Source organism: Elephantulus edwardii, unplaced genomic scaffold (genome assembly GCF_000299155.1).
Source record: "Elephantulus edwardii isolate Elephantulus edwardi_28Jun2011 unplaced genomic scaffold, EleEdw1.0 scaffold00081, whole genome shotgun sequence".
NCBI lineage: Eukaryota > Metazoa > Chordata > Mammalia > Macroscelidea > Macroscelididae > Elephantulus > Elephantulus edwardii.
The window spans coordinates 5,296,880-5,320,689 of NW_006399831.1; the positions used below are offsets into that span (position 1 = coordinate 5,296,880).

Below are 23,810 nucleotides of genomic sequence, written 5' to 3' on the forward strand. Positions count from 1 at the left end.
ACAAGAACAAACTGGGAGGAGGGTAGAGAGAATAGTGCAACAATGAATGAATGGAAACCCAAAATCTCAGTAAATGTTTATGAAAATTAATAAAATATAGAAAAAAAAATAAAAGTGAACTCATTCGCTAAAAAAAAAATGTGAGAAACAAAAAGGCAGAATTGTTTAAATTTGTCTCAACAGGATAATGAAAATGCTGGCAAGTAAAACAAAAAAGTGTGCAGACGCTGATTTGACTTGAGACAGTCTTATCAGTAAGGAACCTGTGGTACAGTGTTGAAGCTCTCCTCTGCTAGCTGGACTCTGTAAATTCAAAACCACCAGCTATTCTATGGAGAGAGATGAGGCAGCTGGTCGGCTTCAGTAATGATAAAAATCTTGCAAATCCTCATTATGAACCGGAATCGATTCATTGACAAGGCATACTGATGGCAGACAAATGATATTATGATAAAGATTGTAAAATCTTCATATATTTACTAAACTGTTTCTCTCCCAGTCTTGAACCCCAAATGGAAAATGAGTTTCTAACAATTCTAGGTAATCTGAAGGGTGTGGGTCATGAAGATGACTTCATACGTTGCTTACAGGATAACTTTCCCCTCATATTTTCCTTGTCTTTCTCATTTGATATTTGAGGATAACAACATATGCTAACATCACATTACTCAAGGTATCAACAAGTTAATGTAAAAGCTTTCAGTTATCTGGTACTGAGTAAGCACTGTTGTTATATTCCATTGAGTTACCTGTGATTCATAATGACCCTCTGTAAAATTGTTCTTAACTCTGCTGTATGTTAAGCCAGTTTCACTGTCTCAAACACATCTTCTTTCATTACCTCAGTCACTGTGTCAATCCTTCTTATCCACGGTCTTTCTCTTCTGTGCAATAACTTGCAAGCATGATGTTCGTTTTTTGTTTGTTTTTTTAAGGACTTGTCCCTCCTGGCCATGTGCCCAAAGTATGTGACATGGAGCTTTAAAATCCTTGCATCTAAGGAGCAGCTTGGTTTAACCTTCTCAAAGAGAAATCTGTTTGTTCTCTTAGTGGCCATGGCATGATCAAATTACTTCTCCAGCACCACAGTTCAAAGGCATCAATACTTTTGTCATCCTTGGTCATTGTCCAGCTCTGTGATGCATAGTATGTAATTGTGAAGACTAAGGTCTGAATCAGGTACACCCTAGTCTCTAGACTGACATCATTGCTCTTTAGCACTCTGGAGAGGTTCTTGACAACAGATTTCTCTCATGCAATTCTTTTGATTTCCTGACTGCTGGTTCCAAGAATGATGACTGTGGAGCCAAGCCAGCTGAAATTGCTAACAACCTCAATCTCTTCTTCATCTAATTGGCCCGATGGTAAGTCTTTTTCTTCTTAAATAATGAGCTTAAAAGCATATTGAAGGCTACAGTCTTTGAATCTCTGCAGCAAATGCTTCAGGTCTTCTTCAGTTTCAGCAAGCAGGGTGGTGTCATCTGCATAACGTAGGTTGCTGATGAGTCTTTCTCAAATCCTGATGTCACATTTCTCCACATAAAGTCCAGCTTCTAGAATGATCTGTTCTGCATATACACTGAAAAGGTATGAAGTTAGGACACAATCCTGACACATTTCTTTCCTGATTTTGAACCATGCAGTGTGTCCTTGTTCTGTTCTGAAGACAGCTTCCTGGTCTAAGTATAGGTTTCACATGAGAACAATTAAAGGCTCTGGGATTCCCATTCTTCTCATGGTTAGCCACGATTTATTGAGATCCACACAGTCAAATGCCTTTGCATAGTCAATGAAACACAGATAGACATTCCCCTGTTACCCTTTACTTTCAGCCAAGATCCATCTGACATTGACAAAAATTTCTCTAATACCACAAAATTAAAGTAACTCTCCTGTGCACTTCCTACGTACTTCTAAGCATGATGTCCTTCTCCAAGGACTGGTCCCTCCTACCTACATGCCAAAAGTACATGATCGGAAGCTTCAAAATTCTTGCCTCCAAGGAGCAGCTTGATTTGATGCTCTCTAAGACATAAATAGAGTTTATTAAGAAAATGTTATGAGAAAGGAAAATGCCATAAAATCTTTGGAATTGGTACTATATTTCCTTTAAAAGCATAGGCAAGCATTCTATGTCAGAAACTATTTTTTAATAAATACCTATGCCACCATATATGTTAAGGAATGCTGGTGGCTTAGCAGTAAGTAGTTGTGTTGCTAATGTAAGGGCATACAGTTTGAATCCACCAGCTACTCCATTGAAAAAAGATGAAGATTTTGGACTCTCTTTAAAAAGGTCAAAACCCTAAGTGTTTCCATAGAATTTTAATTCTTTTGAGTTGTTGTCATTAATAGAAATATATAATTTCAAAGTTTTAGAGTACCAAAGAAACTCTTTGGTTTAACTTACACATATTGCTAATGTACACCCTTGAGCAAAGAAACTTTTACATAAATTGTTTTGAAATAAATAAATTATGCCAGAGCTATAATAAAAATGTTAATCTCAAAAACTCTAATCTCCCATGTGTCCCACATTACAAATTCAAGTCATTAAGAATAACAGCAATCATTCAGAACTATATGTTAAGTAAAGAGCAATGGTGTTACTAAAAAATCAATGCTTCTTATGACAGATGTTATTTAATGAACCTAAGAATATGTGTTAATAGAGTTATGATGGATTGAACTCTGTGTGTCCCAAAAATGCACCATGAAGTCTTAACTAGCATAGCTGAGAATGGGATCCTGTTTAGTAGCAGGATTTGTTGTTTGCTCATTTATGATGGGTTAGTCATAAACCTGTCCAATTTTGGAACAGTCCCACAGCTGACCCTCCAGTGGGTTTTAGAGGTAGTACATTGCATGGGAGGAGATTGTTCATCCTTCTCCCATGGAGCAGCTGGTGGATTCAAACCATGTACCTTTGGGAATGCAATGCAGCTTCTTATAAAAGAGGTTAGAGACACAGAGCAAAATACATACAAGAAAGACTTCATATGAAGACAGAAGCTGATGAATCTACAAACCCAGCAAAATTTAGGATGCAGGCTATTATAAGAAGTTGAAAGGAACCTAACTTGGAGGGACTGGAGAACAGTATGCTAAGTGAACTGGTCCCATCAGGACAAATACTATACAAAACCATTATAGTATAAATAGAAAGATAACTAGTAATGCATGTCCAAGAACCCAAGGGAGAGAGAGTAGGTGCAGAGGGGTGAGGATGGGCAGGGGGTTCAGCATAGGGTCACAAAATTTGATGGGTAGAAGGAGGGCTGGGTAAAGGAAATGGGAAAGGTCCAGTATGAAAAACAATGTACATGAACTTTGAAAGTAAACCAGTATAATATAAAAATGATATTAAAAAAAGAAGTTGGAAGAAACAAGGATGGCCTCTCTCCTAGATCTGGCACATTTTAATCTTAACACCTCAGGCCTCAAACTGTAAGAAAATCAATGTATGTTCTTTAAAGCCATCTATTTTGTGGTATTTTTGTTATAGGAGAACTAAGTAGCTAAGACAAGAAAGGGGTTTTTTTTTCAGTTTGCTCACACTCAAGGCAATTATAGTATGTAAGGTATATGAGAGAGTGTTTTGAATTGGAAATATCCAATATCCAATTCACCTGCATAACATGGTAACTATCTCCTTGCAAGCTTCTGGTTTGTCTTATAGTTTAGACTAAGGTACACTACTGCGTTGGACTTTACCTCAACTTAGCAGAATATTTCTAACATGCCATAATGTTCTGAGCTTATCATGGTGCCCGTGTTGCACAGAAACTCAAGCCCATGACAGGTGGTACTCAGGAAAATCCTTTTGCTTTGTAGATTGGTTCCTGGTCATTGCTCTGTCCATACATAATGTCATAACTGAGTTAATGGACAGCAGAGCATCTCTGACTTCAAGGCATTTTGTATTCCAAGGGTGCCCCAGCTTGTTAGTTGACCGCTAGTCAGATAATGAATTGGATGCCAGTTCCAGTATTGTTCCTGGGCTGAGATTCTCAGCAGATGGGCCAATGTGATCGCAAGACAACCTGCAATACCTACCCTAGGTGGAAAATCAGTTTTGTGTTAACAGAAAGCATTAGCACCTATTTAATGAAAATACAGAATATGCACCATTCTGGCACCCCTTTGCTACTTGTCAATTAATCCTGTTTGTAAATAAAACTCTAGCTTCAGCTTCCAAGAGGGTGTCCTTTATAAGTTTAAATTTTCAAAATACTAAGACATTTTCTAAATCTCTGGTGGTTTAGTGGGTAACCTAGTTGTACTGTCAACCTAAAAGAAGTGATTCAAATATACCAGCTTATCTCTGCTCCCCTCCCCCAAGCTTTAGGAAACAGGTTGTTATTAAGAACACTTCTTGATCCACTTTTGCTTTCCCATTATGATCTTTTTTTTCCTTATTAATTTTAATCGAAGTTTACAGAGATAGGGATTTCCAGTCATTAATTGTTGCACTTTTATCCCTACCCACCCTGTCTCCCCAATTCACTCTTCTCTTTGCAAAATAAGAAAAACTCTTTCATTGTTATGCAATCACCCCCCCAACCAAGTCCACTCCACTATACAGCCTTCACTCTGGACTTCTGTCATGAAAATAATACCCAATCATATATCTTTTAAACAGTTCTCTTCCTCATTTGTTTCAGTGCAATATTCTTCCCATCATTCTTCAACATCATTCTTCCCCTCCTTTTCTGTCTTCCCTCAACCCCAATGTCAGTCCTGTTTTACAACAGTGGCACTATGTCTTTTGATGACAAAGATATTTCATTTAGCATAATGTCCTCCAGGGTCACCCATTTTGTATAATATTTTGCGAGTTCCTTGTCATTCAATGCTGCATAGTATTCCATTGTGTTATTAAGAATACAATTAAGAGCTTCTCTATCCAGTCGTTTGTTGATGGGCACTTGGGTTATTTCCAGCTCTTCGCTATTGTGAACAAAACCACAATCAACATGGGTGTGCAAATACCAGCTTCTCTTTGTGAGAAAGATGAGCGTTTTCCTCCTGTGTGATTTGTAGCCTTTGAAAACATACTACAGGGTCAGTTATGATTGGGTTCTGACTCAACAGTGATGAAAGAAAAGAAGACATTTTATGTGTGGCATAGCAATTGGTCTACAAATTACCTTTAACAGTAATGGAGTATAATATCCCTGTCTAGTTACACATAATATACTAGTTCTAACCAATTATCTAAATTTTATGTCAAATAAAACATTAGTAAGCAAATAGCATCCATAAATAAATAATACACATGCAGTTACAAAGGCCTTAGTTCATTTGCATTGCTGGTTCACCTCTTCAGGATCTGAAACACAGAGTTTTAAAAAAATTCTTCAAGTTCACACTCTTAGTACTAGAGAAATCTGTCTAACATCATTTCCACATGGTGGAGATACAACTAAGTAGCTAGATGATCAAACGGTGGCAGAGCAAAGCCTAAAGTCCAGTATCTTTGGCAATGAGAATCACCCTTCACCCTTAATGCAATTATCAGCTGTATTAAGAGAATCCACTGTTACTTAACAAGTGTTTCCCAATTTTTCTGGCAGAGATGGCTAAGATACGTATGTAGCACACAAAGGCACATGCAATAATTCTCATTTACATTTTCTTTCTCTTTCTGAATCTGAAAGCATCCCAATTTTTAGAATTCTTTTACACTGTTTCACATTCATTGAATTTCTCCTGTTCTTTTTGCCTTTGCACAGTTTTACATATGCTGTATCTTTCCTGTTCTTCTTATTTTCTTTCCTCTACTTTACTGAAAACAATTTTAATAGCCTGGTCTTCACTAGATGACTTGATCAGTACAATTATTTACCAGGAGCCCAAATTACCACATGTCCTTGAAAGCACACACTATGTGTGCAGAAGGCCGATCTCCACAGCAGGGAGGCAGAGCACCTGTTCAGCATCTCTGCATCCCAGGAACACGTGCTCGAAACAATGGAGCTGCCCAACAATTAATATCAGAACATTTTCCAGGGCTAAAGAGAAAAGCCACTTTGTGTGAAAATGCTGCAAAAAGGAATTCTAAGTGGTCTATTCAGTTCCTTTTCTTTCAGAATCAGGTATTTACTTTGAATCTCACATTTCAGTGAACTAAGAACTCTTAAAAAGTCTCTTTAAAATTGACTTGCATTTTAGAAAAAAGGACTTTGTCAGTGAGTTCAGGAAAATTGATAGGATTTTGTACTATATATCTTGAAACTCTTATTCTCTAGTTCCTCTCCTATTTGATGAAATATTCATGAGTTATATGCACTATGTGCAAGCCATCAACTGCATTTAGGATTTGCAGGAATACATAAGAATGTAAATGGCACATTATGTTTTTCTTTCCTTTTCTGACAAGCTATTATGAACCTCCCTTTCTCTACTCTAGATTCTTTTTGTAAAAGTTAGTGCCACTTTTGAATTAGTTTAGAAAAAAATACAATATAAAATGATCCTCATATGAACTAATGGTGATAAACTGAAAGCTATCTGATAAGTAAAAGACGTTAAATTTCCTATTTACAGTCCTTTAAAAGTTACTAATAATTAACTGAATTAACTGAATACAAATTATCCTGGCATGCCTGAATAAGAAATCACAATTATATTTGATCATAATATATCTAGTCTAACTACAATAAGGGATTAATATTACTGGGATCAATAATATTATGTTGAACAGAATAGATTTATGCTTAAGTTCTGCTTTTATACCTTTGTTTGTAAAGTTAGCATACTCTTTTTTATATAAGTAGATGATCCTAAACAGAGCTTCAGCATCTATGTTTGGTGTGACTTAAGGACAGAAACAAATCATGTTTTGATGAATTTTGTTTTAATATGGATGATCACACTTGTTATATATGGGAGAACTTTCATCATGTAAATCACTTTTGAAAAGAGGAAATGAAGCAACCTGGTTATTAAAAGAGTACTTATTATTAAAATTTACAAGTTTTTTTAAGAAAGAAATATATATAGCATTCAAGATAAAATTAGACAAATTTATGTACTTCCTTGTGTATTAGCTGAGAATATGTTTTATTACCTGTTTTCATCTGGTTTACATAAAATAAAGAAAATATATATAATTATAATTGAACTTTTAAAAAAGAAAAGTAGGTATATTATAAAATACTTTTCTCCTTACTGCTACCTCCTTCCCTATATTACTCATATATCTCACACTAGTGTATAAACTTTTTATCTCCAATAGATGAATAAATATTATTGTAGGTTTATTTGAATGCACATATGTCAAAACATCTAGGGAAAAAGAGTACTGTTACATGGCATAGTCAGACATGAATAGACACACTCTTAAAATGAAAAGACAGACTTGGGCTTTATTTTCTTCTTCCTGAAATTTCAATTAAAAAGTAGTATCTTCGGAAGCTTCTCCAACCGACTAATATGTTGAAAATATTATGTATAAAAAAATTCCTTGCTTTATCCCACTTTATACAGAAAATGCCCAAGTAAACACCAATTACCTGGTTGGTCAGAGAAGGGGTTGGTAAGAGTGGAAAAGAATGACATTCAGACAGAACATGTCTAATGAGATAACATCTTCAGTTCAACTCACCAAGGGTATGTTGTAATTTCAGCTAAGACAGTTTTGGGGAACAATCAGGTGTGCAAGGTTAAATTAAAAAAATTTAAAAATGAAGCAAAAGTATAAGTACTACTTTAAAAAAATATTTCCACAGCAAGTGAAAAAAAATACACTTTAATTCATTTCTGGTTACTGAAAGGTTGGCACAGAGAGCTTCTTCTGTGTTGAAGGTTTAATAGCTATCACAGCATTTCGTAAATTTAAACTTGAATTGAAAAGCTTTTCTTGTCTTCGAATGAAAAATAGTCACATATTACTTACGAAGTAATTACAGGCTATGCAGCTGCCCTAAAAAGCATTACTATAAATGTGTTAAGCATGAACCACTACACAGACTTATTCAAATTTCATTAAATGTTAAGCCAAAGAAATGTCATCCTCCACACCACTCCATACAATTGCTTACCCAAGAACAATAGCCATCTCTCTAATCAGGGACCTAAATAATGTAATAGAATCAATGTTGTTGATTTAGGCTTTGGTTGGTTAAAAGTCATTACTGTTATTCCTCACCAAGTAAAGAGGTCTCTTTCTCCCTCATTATGCATAAGTGAAGCTTATGCTAATGTGAGCAGATCTAAGAATGAATAAGCTTCTTTAAAACACCATTTAAAGACTGGGAATTCATGAGAAATGCATGGCTTCTGTCATGATAAAAAGACTGACCTCAATTTCTATAGTGCACTGATCCATGCTTTAAGCCTCTCTAACTTACAATTTAAAGCTTACACAGCACTTACATTTGCTTAGTGCTTTAAAATTATTTAGCTGGTTACAAGAGCAGTACAGCAATATCATGCCAGTAATCAACAAATAAAGAGGCCAAAATTAGGAAAATGATTTAAAGGTGAAGTTTATAGTTGATGAAATTTCAGTAATGTTTTTAAAGCCCTCAACATATTTTTCAAAAGCAATTAAAATTTGAGGAAAATTGTTGACTATATACAAAGAAACCAAAATCCACTGCAACAAAGTTAATTGTGAGGTATAGTGATACCCCATTGGGTTTCTAAGGTTGTAAATCTAACGGGAAGGAGAAGGCCTATCTTTCACAGAGGAAGAGAAGAGCTGATGAATTCGAATCATTAACCTTTTAGCAAAGAGTGAACAACACTACACACTACACCACCAATTCCTGAATATATAAAAGATAGGCATTAGCAATTCAAGCCTGTAAATGCTCTTTGATTTCTGAAAAGTGAAATAAATTTTACACACATACACACACACACACACACACACACACACAGAGAATTGCTATTGTTGTTGTTAAGTGCTGTCAAATCATAGAGGACTCGTAGCGATCCCATGAATGCAAGATCTGAACACATGCATAACTTTCATCGTTTCTCCAAGTTCATAGAGTTTCCAGGGGCAAGCTATTTCAGAAGTGGATGCCGCTCCTGCTTCCAAGCTTGTTTTGACTGGGGAGCTCCACCAAACACTGTCCACCATGGGTAACCAGGATCACATTTGACATATCAGTGTCACAGTGTTTAGCATCACAGCAACTGCAAGTTACCTGTGTACAGCTAATGGATAGACCAGTGCTATACCACTTAGAAGAATGTTTTACCAAAAACAATTAAAACCAGGCCTGAGTGCCACAGATTAAAATCACCCACCTTTGGCTTGGTAGCATAACTTTCAATCCACTAGGCCAATAGAGCTTTCTTGTTGCTATTATATACTTTCAAATAAAAATTGACTCATAGCTGACCATCCAGTGGCATTTCAGAGTCCGTAAATTGCACAGGAAGAGACTGTCCATCTTTCTCTTGCAGAGCAACAGATAAATTAAAATCATGTGCCTTTGGGTTGGCAATGGAACTCCTTACCAGTAAGTCACCAGAGCATGCTCTCTCTCACAATATATATAGTACACATATATAAAACACTATATATGTAGTGTATATATAAAACTATAGTGTACATACATAACACTATATATATATATAACACTATATAGTATATGTATAAAAACACTATTTATATACATATATAGGTTATATAAATACATACATATTTAAAACACTATACCCACACACACATATATATACATATACACACGATAGTTTAGATAGATAGATACATAGATACATAGATACGTAGATACATAGATACATAGATACATAGATTGATTTGTCCTAGAGTGGGTGAAAAGAGGCTGCTCCTTGGAGGCAAGGATTCTGAGGCTTCGTCTGAAATATTTCGGGCATTTGTAAGGAGAGACTGGTCCTTGGAGAGGGACATCATGCTTGTAAGGATAGAGGGATGGAGAAAGAGAGGGAGATTATCGATGAGATGGATTGATATTGTGACTGGGGTAATGAGATTATGTGTTTCAGACACAGTAAAGTTGGTGCAGTAATAGAATAGGTTTCATGGCTGTTGTATATAGGGTCGTTATGAGTTGTAAGCGACTCAACAGCACATAAGAACAACAACAAAAAATAGTGCTGCAATAAACATTGATTCTCTTTACTTTTTAATTACCATATCTTCTCCACCAAGAAGGTAGGAGGAGTCTTCACAAATCTTTCCTGATAATAACCAACTTCTAAAGCTTTATGTCTGACAGCTAAATGGAAAAAGAAACACATAGACTATTTTAGTCTGAAAAACATAGTGAATTATTATTTTCCTTTTTACCAACAGGCTCACAAAAACTACTATTTCACACTATTTAAACTACTAGTCATTTGAAGGTAATACTATTAAATCTATGATTCTGGAATGTATGGTATGTATACACCTGAGATACAAAAATCACTGAGATTTTTTTTTAAATAACCAAGTCCAGAAATTATCAATTTTGTTGCTGATGAAAGTACATAAAACATTTATTAAAGTATGCTTAAACTTAAGTCAGTTAAATACTTTTTTTAAAGAAAAATATTAGGGATGAAAACCAGTATGTAACATTTTATATAAAAACTATGGGAGTTCTTGTAGCATAAGGAGTTAAACAGAGCCTCTCTGGCATCTTGAATCCAGCAGTGGCACTGAGGGAAAATGAAGGGTAATCTTCTCCCATGCACTGTATAGTCTTGGAAACCCAAGATCTAGAAGATCAGCTATGAGCTGGTGCCAATTTGAAATCAATGAATGAGTGATGATTTTACTAGGAGTTCCTGGGTAGAAAAAAGGCTTACCATGTTTGTTGCTAACAACAAATTGGAGATTTCATACCCATATAACGGTACTTTTGAAAAATAGTCTGATAATCTAATTATGAAAATAATCAGCCACTGGAATCTTCTGGAGCACAGTTCTCTGACATTCTGACATATATGGGGCTTTGAAAGTCTTTTATTCAAAGGAGTTTGGACCCTGAAGTTGGGTTAATTTGATTAACACTCTTTGGGGAGCTGGTAGGCTCTTACTTAAAGCAATTAACACATAGAAGTTATAGAAGTGAGAAATCCTCTGTGTGAATGGTTATGCTGACTACTTATTGACTTTTCAATGTTCTACTGAATCTCTCTGTTTTGCTCCTGCCCTAAAAGTCAACTACAGTCTGTAGCCTTTTGTTAGTGATGCTCTGAGCACTGAAGGAAAGATGGGGGTCTCCAGTGTGGAGTCTGAAGAGTCGTGGAGCAGTGCATGAAGGGGGCAAGTGGAGTAGATAGATTCAGCAGGAATAAATAACAATCTACAGGGGACTTTGATAAAGAAATGAAAGAAATCTTAGTATTGGGAGATAACAGATATAATGGCGGAACAGTATATAGGTAAATATTCAACAAAAGACTCATCAAAAGTTTCAAAGACTTCATACAAATAGCACACACTTGGCTTCCACAGAAAAATTAGAAGTAAAAATAATATACTATGATACAGAGGGGTTAGATGGTAAAAACGTAGAAAGTTTTGTTTTTTTTTTCATTTCTAATTACTCAAAAGCTATGCAAGAAATGCCTTTTATAGTTCTTACCTTCCTCTTGGCAAGTCTGCATCATCCTTCTTCCACCTTACAGTGGGATGAGGATCTCCTTGGACCTGACATCGAAATTCTACAGCTTCTTCCTCCAGGACCACCTGGTTAATCGGCCTCCTGAGAAATGTTGGTCGTTCTTGAGAAATTAAAGAATGAAAAAAAAAAAAAAGAAATGAAATGTTGTGCATGTTTTAAATAAAATGCAGAAAAAAATAAGAGTGAAAATGGCTTGAATCATGTATCTCCCTCTGCATTTGCACTATTTTTTTTCAATTTTTAAACTTTTATATTAGTTTGCATGCAAAATTTGCATGCATTATGTTTCATTCATGTACACTATGTTTCACATATTCCTTCATTCACACTGTGTTTCATGTAACCATTCATATACCTTGTATTACATAAAATGAATCACCATTGATCAATTACTATTACCCCACTTTTTTAGATCTCCATTATATCCTTCCTAATTCCTTCAGTCCACCTTGCTGTCCACCACATTCTGTAATCCTAGTGATTTTCTCCCTCCTCCCACACTTCACCTCCCCAATCAACTTCCCCTTCCTCTTTTGGGCTTTTATATACATTTTATTACTTATCCTTCTGTTTTTACAATAATGGTCTTATGTAGTATTTATTCTTTTGAGACAGAGTTAGTTCCCTCAGCATAATGCTCTCTAAGTCCTCCCACGTTATATGCTATTTTACAAAACTGTTGCTCCTGAATGCTGCATAGTTAAGTATTTCGTTGTGTGAATGTATCACAATTAATCAATCCGGTCCTTTGTTTATGGGCATTTGGGATGTTTCCAGTTTTTTTTTTTCCTTTCTTTCGTGAATAATACCACTGTGAACATCAGTGTATAGATCTTTTTGTGTCTCAATTCTATTTTCCTTGCGGTATGTTCCAAGCAGTAGAATAACCGGGTCAGATGAGACTCACTGTTCAGCGTTTTGAGAAAATCCCAAACTGCCTCCTATCAAGTGGTTATACCATATTACAATCTGACCAGCAAGGGAAAAAAAAAGTTCCAATCTCTCCATATCCTCTCCAACGTCATTTATTGCTTCCCATGTTGTTAAACTTTGCCACTGCTACTGGGGTGAGATGGTATCTTATTGTGGTTTTGATTTGCACCTCTCTTATTTCCATTGATTTTGAGCATTTCTTCATGTGTGTGTTGGTCATCTGAATATCTTCCTTTGTGAAAAGTCTTTCCAGGTCTTCTGCTCATTTTGTGATTAGATTATCAGTCTTTTCCTTATGTAAGCCCTCTAGATTCTTTAAACTTTTGTTATGAGACCCTTGTTTGAAAAGGCATTGCCAAATGTTTTCCCCCCCAGCGTATAGGTTTTCTTTTCACCTTGTTGTAAAAATGTTTTGATGCATATTTGCATTTAATGTTTAGAACTTCAGTATATTTATAAGTTTTTATGATTCCATTATAAATGAATGGGAGGAATATTTTGGAAAAGAAGAATAGCTATGGTAGTTGTGGTCTATAATTAAGATCACACAACTCTAATTGTTCTTATTGTTATATGTCATCTAGTCATCTCCAACTCATAGCGAAATTATGTACAACAGCCCTTAACCCTGCTCTATCCTGTATCAATCTTATTGTCTCTGACACACCTACCCCATCACCCCAGTCATTGAATCAATCCGTCTCATAGAAGGTCTTCCTCTCCCGTGCTGTCCCTCTACCCTCCCAAGCATGATATCCTTCTCCAAGGACTGAACCCTCCTTGAAACATGTTCAAAGTATTTCAGAAGAAGCTTCAGAATCCTTGCCTCCAAGAAGCAGCCTGGCTTCACCCTTTCCAGGTCAAATCTGTTTGTTCTCTTAGCAGTCTATGGTATATTCAATACTCTTCTCCAACACCATAGCTCAAAGGCATCAATTCTCCTTCTATCATCCCTAATCACTGTCCAGCTCTCTGATCTATAGCAAGTGATTCCAAAGACTATGGACTGTATCAGGAGCATCTTAGTCTCCATACTGACATCATTGCTCTTCAGTACTTTAGAGAGGTCTCTAACTGTAGACTTTCCCATCACAATATGCCTTTTAATTTCCAGGCTGCTGGATCCAAGAGTGTTGATTGTGGAGCCAAGCAAATTAAAGCTAAAACTAGATTACAACTCTAATTACCTAATTACTTTGTGAATTTTTGAGTCAAGTCATGTGCATCTTACTTTTTAAAAAAAATAAAAATTCAAAATTGAAAATTTAAATATATTATCTCAATCTATTATAATAGTTCAGAGTGCAAAAACTAAAAGTAGAAATCCATAAAAAAACACCAAAAATGAAATAAACATTAATTTTATCAAGAATGTTAAAAGAAGAAATAAGTTCCATCTCATATATACATACATATTATTTAAATATTTCCTCATTAGGCTATCATTTGACAAGGATCCAGTTCTTCTATGAATTTTTCTCTTTATATGTGTAAAAACTGTCTATGGAGGGAGGGTTCAATGTGTTTTTATGTATAAAATATTTGTCATTACTTATGATTGCAAACTATTGGCTATTATACATAGTTTTCTGAAGCCAATTCTAAGCATCCTTCTTTAAATCCTCCAAATATTTGTCCATGTTACTTAACTTTTATGTTTCTCTCAAGTATTCTGTTCTGCTTGGTGTTTGTCTTTTGTTAATCTTCCTGCATTCAACCATTTCTCTACATAAAGCATAGAAAAACAGATGTCCCACTAGAAAAATTAAAATTTATCATAAAGTTTCAATTCATATTCAATTCTTCCTTTTTTCATAATGACCTAGTATTAGAAAAATGACAACTTTAAATTAGTAGTAGCTTTAGTCTCCAAACTATGGGTGTTAGGAATTAAGTTGTATCATAATATAACACAAAAAATTATATTGTGAATCCTAAACTCTATTCCTGGTTTATCATCCAATTTGAGAATGTTCTCTTTGTTATTTTATTGAGACAGAATTATTGTAGGCTATGTTTTGGATTAATCTCTTTTGGGATATAATAGAGATTAGATAAACAAGAGATTAAGCAGAAAGGAGGGAAAAGAGATGCCCAGATAGATAAAGATTGCAAAGAAGTAGAAGCTAAAAGACAGAAGGACCTTCCTACAGAGATAAAGAAAGGAAGCCTTAGCCTAGAGGTTCTCTCTCATTGGTGTCAAATCAGAGCTGACTCACAGCTGACCCTCCAGTGGGTTTCTGAAGCTGTAAATTGCACAGGAGGAGACTGCTCATCTTTCTCCTGCAAGGTAGATGGTGGATTTGAACTGTCAGAGAGGCACAGCCTTTCGGTTAGCAATGCAACTTCACATTAAATGTGGAATTTTGTCTCCCTAAAGTGTGTGAAACCAAATTTTGTTTGTTAAAGTCATTTGTAATTTTTCTTTTTTTAAAAGTAGGACTCAAACACTAAGTTAAGTGTAATTTAGCACCAAGAGCGCTAAATAGGAGTGACATTTAGTACATTAATTTGGAATGGAGGTTGATGCTTTAACAAATACTTAGCTGTGAAAAAGGTTTTGGAATGTGGTAATAGTTCAAACAAGTTGGAAGAGCCCTGCTGAGGTAGAGTGTTACACATTTGGCTGCTATCTGAAAGGCTGAGGATTTGAAATCACCACCATGCTTCTGAGAAGAATGATATGCTATTTCCTCCCATAAGTATTTTAAACCTTGGGAAACCTGATAGATGGTCATAACAGTCAGAATTAACTTGCTGTCAATAGATTTGGTATTTGTATATTAGTAAACCCTGATTGTCTTGGAGAAATTGTTAGCAGAATTATGGATGTCAAGGTCAATTACAGAGGAGGAAAGAAAGGATTACAATACAGGTCCCTATCATCATAGAGAATGCACATGACACCATCAATAGAATGTTGCTGGAAATATGAATGTTAAAACTGCTTCTATTAAGGTTTTGAATGAAAATGATGACTATGTGATTGGCCAACGTTGGTGGAAGGTTAATCATTTTATGTAGTGGTAGAGAGCTTATCTAAGTTATCTTCAATTTTTGGTAAAAGGTAAAACTTGTAATGTATTCACCATAACACCTGCCTAAGGAGATTTCTAAGCAAAATCTTATAGGAGACACATAGTTTCTTCTTCTTGTCTACCAATAAAACAGGAGGGAAAAGAGTTGAATTGGAAAAGGAACTATTAAAAATGACAACAGCAATATTTGGAAAATTCTGTAGTCCTAGAACTTTCACTAATAATATGCCTATATAATCTTTTTAAAATATATTCAACTTGCAATTTATTAATCTAACCAACTAACCCAGCCAAAACCCCATCAGTTTAGCTCAGTGATGATAGAGAAAGAAGAAAAAAGAATTGTGTCTGCCTCTTGGAATTTGGCAGGTAGGGAAAAGGCCAAAGAAATGAAATCTGTTGTCCTCCTTGGAGAATCTTGGGAATGATCAAAACTTTTGGAAGAACAGGAAACAGAAGTATGGTAGTCTCAAAGGATGAGGCAAGGTAGAGTCAGGTTTCTAGTGTATGAAGCTGCCATTAAAGTGTGTCAGTGATATAGGGCTGTGATATGCTCAAGGGACATCTGAATGAGACCGACAGAGGAGGTAAGCTCACCACTCAGATAATTGAGAAGTATAAGCAGTCTAAACCTGAGGGAGCAGCTTTGTAATTCCAGAGACCCCGGAAGGGAGGCTAAAGCCCAAGGCTGAGAAGGCTTCATCCAGAACCCAAGAGCAGGGCCCCAAACCAGAAACTGGAGAGCACTATGGTTTTCTACATGGTTTCCGAACACAGGATTATTTTATGCACTGGAAGTTAACATGGCAAATTGTTATGCCCAGTGTTGGACTTTCTTAGTGCCTGTTATCTGTTTTGTTTTTTTCCTCTTCCAATTCATGCCATTTGTAAAACCATAGCAAAACAAGATTGCTTTTAAAGAATATCAGATTTTAGGTGCTAAGAATCAATAAGCAGATAGTACACCTCAGACAGCAGAACAAGTTTGCATGTGAGATGGAATGGTCGGTGCTATCTTTACAAGCTCTGCTCAATTTGTGTTCCAAACAGCTATTCCTATGCTGGCGAAGTGGGTGCTGAGTTTTGGTTTCTGGGGTTAAAGATGTTCCTCATGATTTCTTTGAATATTAACAGTATAAACAAGTCATTAGGATAAGGAACAAAAGTGACTCGTTGGAGCTATCTGATGCATCTAAAAGCTGCATTAACCCAACATTAACTATGGTTAAGCTACTGTTCATATCACTTTAGATTTATAATTCCCCGGCCCCTCTTAGCTGAATGGAGGCGTTGTCTCACGTCCTGGCATAAAGATGAACCAGCTGAGAAAAGTCATTCCCTTATCCATAATTCAGTCAGCACTTGTTATTACAACCTGTCCTGAGCCAGACTCTGACCTTGTATCTATGGGGAAAAAAGCCAGTAGCCTGGTTTTATCCGAAAAGCGGTTCAAACCAAAGCTAGTCAGATGGTGAGCGGTAAGACCAAGAAGGGCCTTGTATGCAATGCAAAGAAATTAGTGGTCAGCCCTGATGATGATAAGGAGATATTGAAGATTATTAGAAAGAAAGTAACATGTTTAATAAGCACAATATCCTATATTAGAAGATTTGTGAGAGGAAAATAGAAGGTAAACTCTAGTGAATTAGTCAAAAGGTTATTGAAACAAATTATTTTAGCTTAAACTGTCAGGATATGAAAGTGATTCCTCATTTAAAGTGAGATTGAAATATGTGGTCCATCAGTTATGGAAGGTGAAAAAGAAGTTTTTAAAATTCCAAAATTTCTAGTTTAATCAGAAACTTGAATCAGGTTGGCAGATAATGAGTGAATGTGTGTGTGGGTGGGGGGAGGTTGAGAAGGTCTTTAATTACAGAGATGTAGGCATGAGAAAAATTAACTCTCAACCTTTAGCCATTGCTAGTCAGCCTTCTGATACTTGAAGCCAAAACATTCTGGATTATGAAGATCTGGAAGACTACTTGTGCAATACAAGGAAAAAAGGCAAATAAATGTGTCTATATGTAGAAATAGTTCTCTAAGTAAAGAAAGAAAGAATTAGAAAGAAACTCCTCAGGCACTATAAAAATGTTTTGTCTGAAATTAACTGCATAAATTAAACCAAAAAATGTAAGATGTTAAGTGTAAGCCCATTAAAGTTAGGAGTTAGATAAACATGACAGCATTAGACATTAGCGAGTGAAAGAAAAGGGAGTCCTGGAGAGCCACCAACATGACCACTGCTCTGGGTCCTTGTGCTTGTATTGCATAAGACTAAAATGCATGAAATACAAGAGGATTTTGAGTAAAGTATTCTAAACTACTAGAGAAACACTAAAGACCTGAAGGCAAATAACACTGATAATTTAGAGAATCTAAGAAATATATTGTTGGTAAATTTGGAAAACAGAAGACTCATGACAATAAATTTTAGCAAAATAATCCAAAGCTGTTAAATCACTGGGTTGTGAGAGTTTTCTCACAAAACAAAAAAACAAACTTGATACTATGGGTTGTGATTATGTGATTAATAACTAGCTGCCAACCAAAATATTGGTGGACTGAAACCACCAATGGTTCCATGGGATAAATACGTGGCCATCTACTCCCATAAAGATTACATCAACTTGATGGCAACAGGATGTAAGACTGCTTACATTAAACCACACAAAAATTCTACCAACCAAAACAAAAGAAATTGTTGTGGAGGTAATCCTGATTCACAGTAACCCCAAAAGACAAAGTAGAACTGCTGCATAGGATTTCTAAGGTTGTCATCTTTATGAAAGGAACTCTGGTGGCATAGTCTGTATAAGCCTTGCTTTTCTAGCAGCTCAAATCTACTAGTGGCCCATCAGGAGAAAGATGGGTAATTTACCCAGTATGAGTGATGCCCTAGAAAACCAATGGAGGGTCAGCTAGAGTTGGTTCCAACTCAACAGCAATGAGAAAATGAGAATCTTTATGAAAGTAAATTGTCACAATTTTCTTCTGCTGTGCACTTGGTGCACTGGAAGCATTTCTTTTGGTTAACAGCCTGGAGATTACCCACTGTGCTACCAGGGCTCCTTACATGAATACATTTTCAGTCAAAGTTTTTGTATCTTTTGCTTAGCAAGTTAGCAGGCACAACATCACAAAATACAGATACAATTAATTCAAAGGGAAAATGTTAGATATTTTCTGAACCAAAAATTGGATCTTCTGCAAGAGAACATCATGAGTATCCTCAAGACTGTTGTTGTCTTTGCAATCATTTGTTATGCACCAGACAGCTGGACAATGACTAAGGATGACAGAAGAATTGAGAATTGAGTTGTGGTGCTGGAGAAAAGTGTTGTACTGCCAAGAAAACAAATAGGTCTGTCTTGCTAAGGGTGAAACTAAGTTTCTCCTTGGAGGCTAGGATTTTGAAGCTCCATCTCAAATACTTTGGGCATGTAACAGGGAGGGACCTGTCCTTGGAGAAGGACATCATGCTCAGAAGGGTAGAGGGACAGCGCAGGAGAGGAAGACCCCAGATGAGATAGATTGATACAGTAACTGGGGAAATGGGGGTTGAGCTTCAATCCATATTGAAGACTGCAGTCCTTGACCTTCTGCAACAAGCAGTTGAGGTCCTCTTCAGTTTCAGCAAGTAAGGTTGTGTTAAGTGCATAATACAGATTGTCGATGAATCTTCCTCCAATCCTAATGCCACATTCCTCTTCCTAAAGCGCAGCCTCCAGAATGATCTGTTCTGAATATAAATTGAAATGGTATGGAGACAGGATGCATCCCTGGCACATGCTTTTCCTGATTTTTAATCATTCAGTGTCTCCTTGCTTTGCTCTGAGGACTACTTCCTGGTCCAAGTATAGGGTTCATGTAAACACAATCAATTTTTCTGGAATTTCTATTCTTCTCAAAGTTAGCCAAAATTTGTTGTGATCCAGACAGTCAAATAATTGCCTTTGCATAATCAATGAAACACAGCTAGACATTGCTCTGGTACTCTTTGCTCTCAGCCAAGATCCATCTGACATTGACAAGGCAGGGAAAAAAATGGTGATACAAAAAATAATAAGGGTTATCTGTAAATACATGATACATAAAAATGAGCTCTATATCTGTGTAAGTTAGATTCTGTCTCCCCAAAAAGTAACTTCTAAATTCTATGATATATTGAGGGAGTAGTAATAATTTACAAGGTATTATTCAGAAAATATTCTACCTTTCTAAATCTTATTTTCTTGTTTTAATTATTTATGTTAATAATACCATGCTTACCTTCTTTCTCACAGTTTTTGTAACTACTTATATAAACAATGTGCTTAAAACAAAGTTCGTGTAACACCACAGGACATTTGGCAGCATCATGATAGACAGGTAAGAGATAGAGATGATTAAAAGCTTCAGTTCACTATGCTCCACAATCAGCACTCCTTGTACCAGGAGCTAGGAAATCAAAAGATGAATTGCATTGGGAAAGTCTTTTGTCAGAGACCTCTCCAGACTATTGAGGAGCAATGATGTCAGTCTAGAGACTAAGGTGTGCCTGCTCCTGGCCATGGTAATTGCAATTACTTGCTATGCATCAGAAAGCTGTACAATGATTAGGGATCACAGAAGGATAATTAATGACTTTGAGCTGTGGTGCTGGATAAGAGTATTGAATATACCATAGACTGCTAGGAGAACAAACCGGTTCATTCTGGAGAGGGTGAAACAAGGTTGTTCCTTGGAGAAAATATTCTGAAGCTCCATCTCACATAATCTGGGCATGTTGCACAGAGGATCAATCCTTGGAGAGACACATTATGCTTGGGAGGGTGTAGGGGCAGCATAAGAGAAGACCCTCAGTGAGATGGATTGACTCAGTGACTGGGGTAATGAGGGTAGATGTGTCAGAGACAATAATGTTGGCTCAGAATAGAGCAGGGTTCAGAATTTTTGTACATAGAGTCACTGTGAGCCACAATCTCCTCCTGTGTGATTAACTGTGTTTGAAAACCCGCTGGAAAGTCAGCTATGGGTTGGTTCCACCTCGATGGTACACAACAACAACAATAACATGAGTTGCAAGCAACTTGATGGCACATAAAAACAACCACAAAATGGAATTTATTCTCTATGAAAGTATTATTTTTTTAGTTTCCCTAATGATACCAGATTTTAAGTCCAGAACATTTGAAAACACACTAGACATTAATGATTTAAATATTATAGCAATCACAAAGCTTTGCATTTTTAATGACCAGCATTTTCAAAAGCCAAATACAAAACCAAGTCCTTTTCAACAGATGACACAAAAATTATAAGGAAATGTCTTAATCATATGAGTTTTGTCAAACAATTTAAAGATAGAAAAAGGAGAATGTAAATTGAAAGGAGAGCTGCTGATGGCATTTATTGTTAGGAGACAGATCCAACACACAGAGACCGTATGGACTTCAGAATAAAACTCTGCCTGATCATGCACCATCCTCACAATCTCTGCTGTGTTTAAGTCCAACATGGTGTCACTGTGTCAGCTCGTCTCTGAAGAACTTCCTCTCCTTCATCGACCCTCTACCTTCCCCAGCATGATGTTCTCCAGTAGACACTGAACAATTTGATGACACTGGGTATATTCGTGAATATCCTATTGAGTTTGTATCCTATGAAGCGCTATGTAAATAGAATGTTGCTGTTGCTGTTGATTGCCTTCGAGTTGAACATGACTCATAGCGACCCTATGAAGAAAGGGCTGATGCCCCTCTACAACCATCGACATTTATCAAAGTTCATAGAGTTCTGCAGGCATGTTTGTTTAGGAAATGGATGCGACTTGTGCTTCCAAACCTGTCACAGTATGTTATTGTGAACCCTGTCCTGAGCCAGTGTCACTAATTCCGACACACCAAACCTCATTTCCCCAGTTACTGTATATCAGTATGTACAAAAAAATTCAGAACTACTGAATGCCAAGGAAACATAATTTTAAGGCAATTCAGACTCAGGCTACTATTTTTCCATGTGTTCAGACTATGTCAGGTGAACTAAGAAAAATCAGAACGATCTTGGGGGTTGTTTGCTGACTGCTTATCAATTAATGTCCCTTTGAATGGTTTGATCTTTAATTATATAACCATGGAATGATCAGAGGAACATCTTTGCCAATGCAATTAACTTTTGTATGTGTGTGAGATTAGCTGGATTTGAATCACCTGCATAGTTTGCTTGCAAGGTTAATCTCTCTTGAGACACTAGTGTTGTTTGCAACTGAAGTACTCTGTAAAGAACAGCTCTCAAGTACACGGGTCAATTGAGCTTCAAATTAGCACTTTCTGGAAAATCCAGTTTTACATGAAGCAGAAATAAAATAAAATTCCAGGTCTCACTGTATAATGAAACATTGCAATTATATCATAATATTCATAAAGCAAAAATGTTCCAATTAACTCAATATATCTGAAATAAAAATATGGTTACATAATATGCCTAAGTTTCTTATTTTCATGCTACAATGGAAGAAATTGAGTATCTGTTGAATAAACTTCTCTTTTCAACTTTATACAGTTGTTGAAATGTCTATAAAAACTGCCAATGTCTGTGTGATGACAGCTACTGCCAAAATGACATTAACAACTTAAAAGTAAACTTTGCTTGACATTATAAATATAGCGTTCTTGCAGTAATTGCATAGATATAGTCCCTTATGGCCTGTAAGACCAAAGCTATGCAATGAAAGGCTATTAGAGGTAACCAATGCTTGTAAACCTTATGGTGACATCAGCATGCCCTAAAAGACTTGCCAAACTGTAACCTTTATTAAAGTAGGAGTCTGTGGGCTAGCCACAGTATGCCTCCTCTTATTTAAATGGCCACATGTAAGGCCAAGAGGGGTAGAATGGCCATTGAATGTGAAATATGGCCCTTCTGGGTCCTTTCAAACTGTGCAGGACTAGAATAAGGCCAAAGTCAGGTGATATAAAAATTCCTGATTGCAGTAATTTATATTCTTGCCAAGAATTTTCCGGTGCGAGTAAGATCATCTTGTGAAGCAAAGAATTAAGTGTTTACAAACATCACTGTCATTTCAGAAGTTAAGTTTTGAGTTTTTGCTGATACTCTGATAGGTAAGTCCTTCTCAGAGCCTGCGATGGAGGGTTCTGTCTATCATGGTCATATATTCTATATATTCAATATATTAAAGTGTTTAGATACAATCTGGCACATAAGTACTCTCTCAAACATTTTTCCAAATAAATGAATAAGAAAAACATTTTTATTTGTTTGTTTTCAAATCTTCAAATAAACAGTACTGAAAAGAACTATACTGTGCCTAATAACCATCTTAATTTTAATGGCACCTTACGTTTTGGAAATTTTTTTTTGTATGTGTATGTGTGATCATTAATAACAGCCACAGATAATCAATTATATGTTTCCTGAAGTTTGGTTCTAAATTATCTTCTCAGCCACAGATAATCAATTATATGTTTTCTGAAGGTTCTAAATTACCTTCTCTTAAAACTTTATGGTGCTATGAAGGAAAGCATTTCACTGCTACTCAAAAGGCTGGCAGTTCAAACCTACTATCTACATTATAAGAGAAAGACGAGACACCTTCTTTGCAGATTACAGCCTTGAAAACTCCCTGCGAAACTGTCCTCTTTCCTACAGGACCACTATAATGATGACTTGACATCAGTGAGTTTTTATAGATTTGTGACTGAGTACCTCCTTTATAATCAAAATCATCACTTATTATATTACATTCAATGATTAAAAATGAAGACCACTCATCCTCAATAAAATACTCTGTTCCTAGTCTGATTATCATGTAATTAAACCATCAATTTACATAGTTTCAGTGATTTTTTTAAACAAGCCATAATTAAATATGAATGAGGAATGAAATATCACTTGTCATTTAAGGAAGTTCACCAAATTTTAAAATTTCAGTCATCATTTCTTCAGACAATTACAACTCAAAGTGACCCTCCACCAGGTTTTCAAAATTATAAATCCTCATTGAAGGAGATTTATGCATCTTTTTTTCCTGAGGGGTTGCTTCTTGTTGTTGTTAAGTGCTGTTGAGTTGTACATGACTCACAGCAACCCTATGAATGGAAGACCTGAGCTCTGTTCATAGAGTTTAAGAAGGCAAGACATTTCGGAAGTAGATGTCACTTCTGCTTCCAAGTTTATTTTAATGAGGAAGCTCCACCAAACACTGTCCACCCTGGGTAACCATTCT

General features: G+C 36.1%; 1 protein-coding gene across 1 annotated transcript in view; it reads right to left on the bottom strand.

Moving 5' to 3' along the window:
• ROBO2 (roundabout, axon guidance receptor, homolog 2 (Drosophila)) overlaps positions 1–23,810 on the bottom strand; it is an 843,022-nt gene that overhangs the window by 205,971 nt on the left and 613,241 nt on the right. The window contains exon 5 of the mRNA XM_006889811.1: positions 11,577–11,715. Coding sequence (XP_006889873.1) covers positions 11,577–11,715 — 139 coding nt within the window. The remainder of the gene's footprint in view (positions 1–11,576; positions 11,716–23,810) is intronic.